The sequence below is a fragment of the Argentina silus genome, assembly GCF_951799395.1.
Source record: "Argentina silus genome assembly, chromosome: 6".
Lineage (NCBI taxonomy): Eukaryota > Metazoa > Chordata > Actinopteri > Argentiniformes > Argentinidae > Argentina > Argentina silus.
In genome coordinates this window covers 23606635-23618087 of record NC_139660.1, presented here as the reverse complement: position 1 = coordinate 23618087, position 11453 = coordinate 23606635, and the positions used below count along the sequence as shown (strand labels likewise).

Sequence of the window (11453 nt, the reverse complement as noted above, 5' to 3'; positions counted from 1 at the left end):
TTTAACTTCTTTCAAAGCTTTCTATGAAATGATTGTTTCAAAGAAGGCCCTGCCACCATTGTTGGACGGAGGACCGTGGCTCCCATTGAAGACACACAGAGGACAGGACCTTGGTTGTTTTGAGCCAAATATTAACTCGTCCGATTGCAGTAAAATGATTTGTGATGAATGTGGTCAACCCCCGACCCCCCCCCCCCCTCTCTGGGACAGACATGCTTAAGGGCCACTAAAACACCCGGGCATATTCAGTTAAAATATCCTTATTCATGTGAAATACATCTGCTGGGGAAGGATTCCTCATGAATCCCTACATGGGTTTGCTGACCTTAGTACAAAATGGACCCTGGCTATGGTCTGTGAGGTAACAATGACTGAAGTTAGAATTCTACTCACATATTACACACATCACATCCAGTCATTAAGGATATCACAATTGACAATGTGATGACATAACAATGTAGAACATGCAGCTGGGGTTCTAGAATCCAGCTACAGTACACATGCCATTCATTTACCTGCAATTCCTCTGTGAAGAGCTTGATAGATAGATGTTATTTGTTCTTTTCACTGTTTTTTTTCATCTCTTGTTGTCTGAAAGGGCCATTAGACATGAATCCTAGTGCGCCTATTCAATCAATGGCCTCCTTGTATGTAGGAGATCTCCACAGGGACACCACTGAGGGAATGCTGCATGAGAAATTCAGCCCTTGTGGTCCAATCATCTCTATAAGAGTGTGCAGGGACATGATAACACGCCGATCTCTTGTGTATGCCTATGTCAACTTTCAACAGCAAGCTGACGCAGAGCGTGCCCTGGACACCATGAACTTTGATGATATCAATGGAAGACCTATGCGCATCATGTGGTCTCAGCGTGACCCTTCTCTGAGGAATAGTGGGGTAGGCAACATCTTCATTAAGAATTTAGTGAAGACTTTTGACAGCAAGGACCTCTACGACAGGTTCTCTGAGTTTGGGGACATCCTTTCCTGCAAGGTAGTCTCTGATGAGAATGGCTCTAAAGGCTATGGCTTTGTGCAGTATAATACCCAGGAGTCTGCTGAGAGAGCTATTAAGAGACTCAATGGCACGTTATTGAATGACAGAAAAGTGTTTGTTGGACACTTCAAATCTCGCAAAAGCCGAGAGGCTGAACTTGGATCCAGGGCCCGAGAGTTCACTAACGTGTACATCAAAAACTTTGGAGAGGATATGGATGACCAACGCCTTAAGGAGAGGTTTGAGAGATTTGGACCAGCCCTGAGCATCCGTGTCATGACTGATGACACTGGTAAGTCCATGGGTTTTGGATTTGTCAATTTCCAAAGGCATGAGGATGCCAAGAGGGCCATTGATGAGATGAATGGCCGGGAGATAAATGGGAGGCGGGTCTACGTGGGCTGCGCCCAGAAGAGAGGAGAGCGCCAGACTGTGCTGAAGCGCCAGTTTGAGCAGATGAAGCAGGGCCGCAGGACCAGATACCAGGTGTGTGTATATGAAAAAAAGATATACTGTAAAAGAAAAAGAAGTTGGAGGTCTTAGTAAACATTGTTGATATATTTGAGGCATGAAAAACATCTCACTAAACAGGGTTTCTCTCTACCAGGGTGTCAATCTGTATGTGAAGAACTTGCATGATCGCTTGGATGATGAGCAGCTGCACAAAGAGTTCTCCCACTTTGGAAAAATCACCAGTGCAAAGGTAATGATGGAGGGTGGACGCAGCAAGGGATTTGGCTTTGTGTGCTTCTCCTCCCCTGAGGCGGCCACCAAGGCTGTGACTGAGATGAACGGCCGCATCGTGGCCACCAAGCCCCTGTATGTGGCCCTGGCCCAGCGCAAGGAGGTGCGCCAGGCTCACAGAACCAACCAGCGCATGCAGAGGATGGCCAGCATCGTTCGTGCCATTCCCAACCCAGGCATCAACCTCCACCAGGTTGCTCCCCCACCTGGATTCTTCATGGCAGCCATTCCACAGGCCCAGAACTGTGAGGCTCCATACTTCACCAATCAGCTGGATCAGCTGAGACCCACTCCTCGCTTGGCTACCCAGAGTGTGAAACCTCTGCACTTCCAGAACATGCCCAACCCAGGCATCAACCTCTACCAGGTTGCTCCCCCACCTGGATTCTTCATGGCAGCCATTCCACAGGCCCAGAACTGTGCTGCTCCATACTTCACCAATCAGCTCAACACCATGACCAACACCAGGTCTCAGACCTTCAATGCTATGAAGACCACACCCTCCCAGTTGCCCCACATGATGACCTTTCAGCGCATAGGTCAGTATATTTTCTGAAGCAACGCTGCTCATAGTGGTCTGACAACACCACTCGCCAAACATTTACCATAAATATCCTTTTGATTATGATGATCTTTCCTCTCAGCTACCCAGGCCTTGGGACAGCGCCCTGCCAGTGCAGATGCAGCTACAGCACGGATGCGCACCGTGCCCCAGAGCAAGTACACAGCTGGTGTACACTACCCCCAGCAGCACATGGCTCCCCAGCCACAGGTCCCCATGCAGCAGCCTGCTGTCCATGTCCAGGACCAGGAGCCTCTGACTGCCTCCATACTGGCTGCCATTCCCCATGAGGACCAGAAACAGATGATAGGTGAGTCTTTTTGTTTGTTTTTATGGATCCCCATTAGCTGTTACTGTTACTGTTACAGATATGAATTTTCCCTCCCTCCAGGTGAGCGTCTCTTCCCATCTATCCACAACATGCACCCCAGCATCGCTCCCAAGGTCACCGGCATGCTGCTGGAGATGGACAACTCTGATCTGCTCCACTTGCTGGAGTCTCCAGAGTCCCTGCGCTCCAAGGTGGATGAAGCGGTTGCTGTGCTGAAGGCCCACTGGGCTGAGGAGGCTGCACAGAAATCTGGCCACATCCCAGCTTGAGTTCCAAGCGGCTAACACATAAAAAGGAGATCCAGACTTTGAAACCTACTTCACCATGAAAAAATATTGTTGTTCTGACCCTCGTCTTCCTCGGATTCCCCCTCGTCTACCTTCCACGGACCTAGCCCATTCCTGTGTTGACTACCCGCCTGCCTACCTGACCCCTGCCTGTCTGACTACCCGCCTGCCTGCCCGACCCCTGCTTGTCTGACTACCCCCCTGCCTGCCGAACCCCTGCTCGTCTGACTACCCGCCTGCCTGCCGAACCCTGGACCGACCCTGGACTACTCGACTACCATTCCTGTGTTGACTACCCGCCTGCCTACCTGACCCCTGCCTATCTGACTACCCACCTGCCTGCCGAACCCCTGCTCATCTGACTACCCCCCTGCCTGCCGAACCCTGGACCGACCCTGGATTAGTCTCTATTGGATTATCTTTCTCTCTCCTACCCCTTTTCCCCTGTTATAATTAAATACGCCTTCGGGCTAAACCCCACCACCTTCTCTGTGTGCCGTCAATCTGGTTCTTCAGACGTTCACGGGTAACATGAGGAATGGTATGAAAGACACATGTTGGCATGGAATGGAATGATTACAATGAGCCCGTCCTCCAATTTCCACCTCTAGCCTCCACCAGCCTCCACTGTTTATGTGATATATAAAGTTTGATTTACTAAGACAGATACATCGTTAGGATGCACCAGTTGGTCTGAGTTTAGTACTGAGGTTATGGCTTCTCTGCATGTGTGTTCCCCAGGAGGTGGATCCTGTCCAAGACACCGCATGTGTGTGTGTGTGTTTTCTACATTAACAGGAAGAGGACAGATATCAAGGTCCTGGCTCCTGCTGATAACCTGTACCACCACTGGCTGATGATCATCGCCACGGCCGTGCTGTACAACTGGTGCCTGGTGGTCAGCTATGGTATCACGCCTCTCTGCATCCCCCCAACCAGTGACTGACATGGTTTATCTCCTTTAATGACATGTGCCTTCTGAACAAGAGAAAACCATGTAGTGTCCTCAGTAACGCTTAAATGCCATGCGGGCACGTCAGCAAGGCAAGGCCTTAGTCATTTTGGTACCCTAGGCGAGATTAGGATCTGGTGCCCCCCCCCCCCACCACCACCACCACCACCACCACATTACCCCAACAGTAGTGCCTAATTACCACCCACTCATTCCACAGTAAAAAATATGGACTTACAAACATAACGTAAAAAATATGGACTTACATAAATAACAAACATCAGACACCACAATGGTTTCAAGACAAAAATATTTAATTTAATTTTTATGAATTAAAATTACTTCTCAAACAAATGAACCACTTATCAAAGAATTAAAAAATTGTTAAATATTACCAATTACCTTTTCCTGTTAGTAACACCCAAGGCACTGGCGCTGGGTTATCCATAGATTACACCCTTTCTCAAATTCAGGCCCTTGGGATGTTGCTAATTGGTCCCTGATAATATTGGCTTAAAAGTGTTTAAAAATCTTCAAACAAGACAACTTTGTGCACTGTGTGCTATGTTCAATAGTTAGTTTTTACTGTAACTTTGTTAATACTATAAGTATTTGGTTCACTGTAAAACTATGGGCCTTAGAGAAGCAAAATGTGCAAAAAAGGAAACGTAGAAAACTAGCATGTAGAACTAAAATCTTCCACACACACACACACACACACACACACACACACACACACACACACACACACACACACACACACCTGGCATGTCCTCACACCCTCTCTCTCTCTCTCTTTATTTCTCTCTCTCTCTCTCTCTCTCTCTCTCTCTCTCTCTCTCTTTCTGTGCAGGTGCGTATATTCCAGGACTGCGAGGCCCGCCTGCTAGTGGAGCTGGTATTCAAGCTGCGCAGGACTTCAACCCAGGAGACTACATCTGCTGCAAGGGCGACATCATCAAAGATCTCTGAGTTACCGTCACTATGGACACCAACCACAGTCTCCATCACTGTTGGGACCAACATTCAACTTCATCTTGCAGATCAACAACACCCCATGTCACCATGACTTGGACGCACCTCCGTGGCTGGCTGGGAGGCACAGAGCACTATAGACGTTGTAGAGATGTTGTAGACAACAAAGACCACTAATAACTTGCTGGTAGTGGTTTCAATCAGTGAAATGTTCCTTTTATTTAATATATGTTTTTAGGGCATTTCTGCTTTATTGGGATAGAGACAGTAGAGATTGACAGGAAGGATAGGAAAGAGAGGAGGGATGACATGCAAGATAGGTTGAGGGTCGGAATCGAACCAGGAACCTTGTGATTACGTGGTAAGCGCATTAGTGTGCTATGCCACTAAGCGCCCCATGTTCCTTTTAAAATACACAATATCACTTCAATAGCTAACAATGGTCTTGTAGAAATCCACTTTTACACTCGATATAAAGAATGTGAGACAGACACCAGTGTTACATGAATTGGGATAAATCAAATCAATAATTGATTATCATTCATTTCAATACTCAATTAATGTTCAAGTAAGAACCAAATACAACAGCAAAGCTTGCAAGGAGAGAGCAACAACATACCCCAGTTGAAAATAGTTGTTTGCTGGAAGCCACAGCTCCCAAAGACTCTCTCAAATGAAAACTTGAACATTCATTTGTTTTATACTGAAAAGACATTCTAAAACATGTGCGTGGAGAGGACAGATAACTCATTCACAGAACTTAGGCCTGTGACACTTGTATCTCACCCTGGGGCCATCGTTGTCGAAATTTCCCACCCCTCTTCTCAAAACATGGCTTCTGATGTGAACAAGCCTCTACTTAATAACACATTACACAGCCAGTATCAGTTGTCCCTGAGCACCCCCCTAAGGGACAAAACTGTGATATACATTTAAACCTTCTGTTACATACATTTTAAGACATAGTTGGTCACAACAAAGTTTAAGAAATAGTGTGGATGGACATTCAATAAGAGGTCAAGACAGACATCTCTTCACAGGACCAATTCCTGTGATTCAGATTCCTTCAGTGACGTGCCAGATTCAAGGATAACAATGGTAATGAGATCAGAACTCCAACTTACTTTCAGTTATTGCTCTGGTATGTTCAATAAACCCTCACTCAATTGTTGCATATTTTAAAGACATGGTATATTTCTTTACAGGGTTGACCACATTGTGTTGTTGAACAGCGCCGAGTCGGACTCTAAACGTGGAGATGTAATATACAATGACAGACACAAGGGGGCAGTCTTGGCGTACTGTAACAGATGGCAGGCAAACCAAGGCAACAGTGAATAATATATGCCATTTAGCTGACGCTTTTATCCAAAGCGACTGACGTTGCAGTGAGTGCATACATTTCAGTATATATGGTCCCAGCAGGAATCAAACCCACAACCTAAGCGTTACTGCCATGCTCTACCAACTGAGCCACAGAGGACCACACATACTTAATATTTATAATAAGCACACACATTAGAATGATTCCCATTTGGCAAACTCAAAATAAATCATTGGGACACTGTACTTAGTCAAACGTCAACACTACTTGTTATAATGTAAGTGCTACTATTAAATTCAAAAACCCTTTTTGTTGAGGGAGGAATGAATGATGATCTGGTATGTTGTTACTGTAAATTCCTATGAAAGAGAATTGATGACTGATGTTATAATTCTTTCGTTTTCAAAGATGTTCCACAGGAACAGCCAAGCTGCATTCCCAGCTCGCAGGTGTTGGGTGAGGTGTATGTTAGCATATGTTTCACTTCAGTTGCTGAAGTTAGGAGCCCAGCCAAACCTCCTAGCACATCAATAATGAATACAAAGTCTCTTCCTCTTCCATTTTCTGCTCTTTAGCTCTTGTGGCACTGACATCGTTATCCAGTCTTTTCCATGTTGTTTGTGTGTATGTGTGTGTGTGTGGTGTGTGTGTGTGTGTGTGTGTGTGTGTGTGTGTGTGTGTGTGTGTGTGTGTGTGTGTGTGTGTGTGTGTGTGTGTGTGCGTGTGTGTGCTTCTCCTAGCACCTGCTCATTCCCAAAATGCATCTGGAGCTCAGGGACACCTGTCATCGTTGACCTCTGACACCCAGCTGGAGCTCTGGAAACACAGGGTGTGTGCCCCTGGCAGTAACAAACAAACAAACAATATACCCCATCCCCCCTCACACACACACACACACACACACACACACACACACACACACACACACAGACACATCTAACTGCATTATCTATAATCATGTTTGGAGGCAGAATGGTCTTGGATGGACAGGTTGTGTGTGACTTTCTTTGTATGCGTCTACGTGGGTGTTGTCTCTGTTTGTTGTTTAAACAGTATCACAGGCACTGTGTGTGTGTGTGTGTGTGTGTGTGTGTGTGTGTGTGTGTGTGTGTGTGTGTGTGTGTGTGTGTGTGTGTGTGTTTGTGTGTGTGTGTTTGTGTGTTTGTGTGTGTGTGTCTACTACTTACAGACCAGACTGTTTTTTGTCTGTTTTTTGCCCACAGTAAATGTGTGTGTGTGTGTGTGTGTGTGTGTGCGTGCGTGCGCGCGCATGCATGTGTGTGTGTGTGTGTTTCAGGCCATTGTAAATATACTATGGTGAGCAGAAGGCTGAAGGCTGCTATGTGTTCATGTGGATGTTTGCTGTTAAAACAGACCCCTAGCTTCTGTGCAGCTACGGGGCATTTACTCTGACATTAAGATAAGGCCGTCTCTCACTCATAGGAAGCTACAGAGAGGAGGTGGTGATGCAGAAAAATACTGCATTGCATCAAACCAAATCATTACTGCATTTATATAGAGTTACTGGCATAATACTGGCAAATGATTGACAGAAAACAGACATGATCATGTTCATTTACGCACTGTAAAATGGAGAAAGAAGCAATGTTGGTCTGAGATGAGCCCCCTCCCCCTCTCCCCCCCCCCCCCCCCCATACACACCCCACCCTGATAAAGGAGACCCCTTGGACCTCTCATATGTGTAAATGACAGATGTGGCAGCCCAGCCCCACTCCTCCAGCCAGTCTCATTATGCCATAAAATGAAAATGTGTTCCACTCTGATACCGTGCTGTTCTGCCAAGCTCACCCGGAAAAACACCAGAGAGAAACTCATTTAATCTGAAGACTATGGTTACACATTGTTGACGGTGTGGATATACTGTGAGTGTAAGATTAAATTGTGTGTTATGAGCTTCAGTGAGAGACATACACATCAGGACAATTGTTGCATATCAGCGTTTATGTGTGTGTGTGTGTGTGTGTGTGTGTGTGTGTGTGTGCGAGCGTGTGTGTGAGTGTGGTGTGTGTGTGTGTGTGTGAGTGTGTGTGAGTGTGTGCAAGCGTGTGCGTGAGTGTGTGTGTGTGCGTGTGTGTGTGTGCATGTGGTGTGTGTGTGTGTGTGTGTGTGTGTGTGTGTGTGTGTGTGTGTGTGTAATGACTGTTTGCAGAGGCTTTATCAGTCAGCAGCACAGAGACGCCATTCAGTGCCCGTAGAGAAACAACAAAGGGATAATTTACAGGAGACAAAGACATCTCCGTCCTGCAGGAAGGCTGGCTGCCAATCAGAACAAAAAACCCTTGATAACCTTTAACAAACCTACAGAGAACCTTTAACAAATCTACAGAGAACCTTTGACAGATACAGGTACAGTATAACCCCTAAGCTCAGGAACACACAACAATGGTCTTTTGATTTTGGAACCATCGTGATTTTTCAAAAAAGTCAATATTTGGCATCAAAAAGATGCAGTGTGTTGTAGTATCATGATGTTGTTGTGTGACTGGAGCCCCTCCTATTGAGGCTGTACACACATTCTTTACACACTTTCCTTTCACATTGTCAACTACGGTGGATGCATAAACAGATCAGCCCAGTCCAGCTCAGCTTGGCTCAGCTATCTCAGCTTGGCTGGGCTGGGCTCTGTAGTGTGAGTGAGGGTATAGTGTCCTGTGGGCTAGCGTTAGCTCTAGCATTAGCGCTAGCGTTAGCTCTAGTGTTAGCTCTAGCGGTAGCTCTAGCATTAGCTCTAGCGGTAGCTCTAGCGTTAGCTCTAGCGGTAGCTCTAGCGGTAGCTCTAGAGTTAGCTCTCCTTCGTCCAGGACAGCATGATGACAATCAAATACAAGAGCTTGGTGTTGAGTAACACGCCACTGGCATACTTTCTGTTTAGGCCTACTGGGGCGGGGGCTCTGGGAGACAGGACACACCCCTTCGCTGCATGAATAGACTGATGGCTGGCTTCAAGGATCAATACCTTTCAACCAACCCTTAACACACACAGACACAGACACATACACATACACATACGTGCACGCACGCATGTGCACACACACGCATCACGCGCGCACACATACACACACACATACACACACACACACACACACACACACACACACACACACACACACACACACACACACACACACAGAGCCCTGAATCAAAGAGACCAAAAAGGAAATGCAGATTACCTGTTGTCATGACGACAGCAGCTGCACTAGGCCTAGTTTGAGCTGGCTTTACATCCACATCGTGACATGTGATATGGTCTGGATCAATGTGACAGGTGCACTGTCCACCACCATGTCACCATGCTAAGACTCACTGCCTACCTGCCTTTCAGAGATAGATAGATAGATAGATAGATAGATAGATAGATAGATAGATAGATAGATAGATAGATAGATAGATAGATAGTGTGTGTGTGTGTGTGTGTGTGTGTGTGTGTGTGTGTGTGTGTGTGTGTGTGCGTGTGTATCTCAGTGTGTGTGTGTGTGTGTGTGTGTGGGCGTATGTGTGTCAGCAGTGTCAGTGTGTATAGGTCAGGACAGGAGCTAGGATTCAGGTGTCATATTCGGCATGTGCCAGTAGCAATGGGGCAGCTGGGGGCCTGACTGGGACTCTGAGAACATCCCCCAACCAAACTCCCAACCAATGACCCAACCAACCAACCAACCAACCCACCAACCAACCCACCACCTCCATCACCACCAATACCACCATCACCCCTCAACCAACCCGCCACCACCACCACCACCACCTGCTATAGCCAAAGCTACCCAACCATCACCACCACCATCACCACCCCCACCACCATCATCATCATCACCACCACCACCTCCACCACCACCTCCACCCCACCACCCTCCAGCAGCCAGGTCCCAGCCACCATCCCCCCCTCCCCCGGTTCCCTGTCCCTGTCCCTGTCTCAGTCTAATCAGAGAGTGTATGAAGGGGGGCTGGCAGCTGGCACATCCCCCCACCCCCCTAACTTACTCCACACTGCCTAATCACAGCCAATGATTGCTCAGCACCAGCCATGGTCAGCCACACCTGCCCCCCTCACTGGTGGGACTGTCCCATCTGGGACACAAGATGTGGGGGGGGGGTAAGTGGGGTAGGGAGGGTGTCTGCTTACTACCCAAAACAGCTGAGAGAGTGCATTGAGGATAGACAGAGAAGAGGCTCCACAGCTGAGGAGTGAATAAAGCCATCAATGAGGGGAGGAGTGAAAGTCTGGATCAATAAGCTGCTGAATGACGACAGGGAAGATGTCACAGTTACTGTCAAATGTTAATTTAACATGATTAATAACTAGGTCATAATACCAGAGTTAATGCCAATGGTTCACGTGTGATTAATAACTTTATAATAATACCACAGTTACTGTCAAAGGTTCATGTGTTATTAATAACTATGTCATAATACCACAGTTAATGTCAAACGTTCATGTGTGACTTATAATTAGGTAATAATACCACAGTTACTGTCAAAGGTTCATGTGTGATTAATAACTATGTCATAATACCACAGATTGATAGGCTGCCAATTCATGTGCCAAATCATAGAGAAACAAATATGACTTGATGTGTCCAAACTGTGACAAATGTCAAACCAGAGTCAGACACCGCTATTGTTGGATTCAAAGTGCCCTCAGATCACGTGAACTCATGTGTCAAATATATACAAACAATAACCATTGCTATCAAATCAAACATTTTGGGAGTGAAAATATTGTGGGGCAAAGTCTCCAAAAGGAAAATGTCTCTCTCTATGAGTGTGTGCTGGTAAACATCGTTACGCAGATGGCAGATGGTGAGTTGATTATACACACACACTGTGGTGTGGTATCTCTCCTCCAGCGCTCTCACTCTCTTTCTCTGTGTAGTAAAGGAACTCTGCCACTCCCTCTCTCTCCTACCGAGGGGGATGAACTGAAGAGCAAACTGAAGTAAAGAAGAAATTCGGCAACACTTGGAGGACACTAGAACTGGATAAAAAGGGCTTCTTTATTGTGAAAGCCAACATGTTTCAGACAGTAGCCTTTATCATGGTCCTACTTTCTCTTCTACTGACAGAATGAGGTGGAAAGGACTGTTTCAGGTGGAATCCAGGTTGAAGCCAATCCTGTGTAAATGACTCAATGTGGTTTCATTGTTGATTCTGTGTGTATATTATGCTAAATTGAATCTTTGCCCAGGTTTTTATCCCCACCCCATCTATTCATCCATTGATCAAACAAGACTTCCTCCTTTTATTCAAAGTGTGCTGCAGCTTCT

General features: G+C 46.4%; 1 protein-coding gene across 1 annotated transcript; it reads left to right on the top strand.

The window, feature by feature from the left end:
• Nucleotides 1-609: 609 nt before the first annotated feature.
• LOC310806338 (polyadenylate-binding protein 1A-like) lies at nucleotides 610-2905 on the top strand (the record flags this gene model as incomplete). Its single annotated transcript, XM_083672388.1, has 4 exons — nucleotides 610-1485; nucleotides 1607-2162; nucleotides 2388-2615; nucleotides 2697-2905. The coding sequence occupies 4 exons, from the start codon at nucleotides 610-612 to the stop codon at nucleotides 2903-2905; spliced, it is 1869 nt and encodes a 622-aa protein (XP_083528514.1).
• Between the last annotated feature and the right edge of the window lie 8548 nt (nucleotides 2906-11453).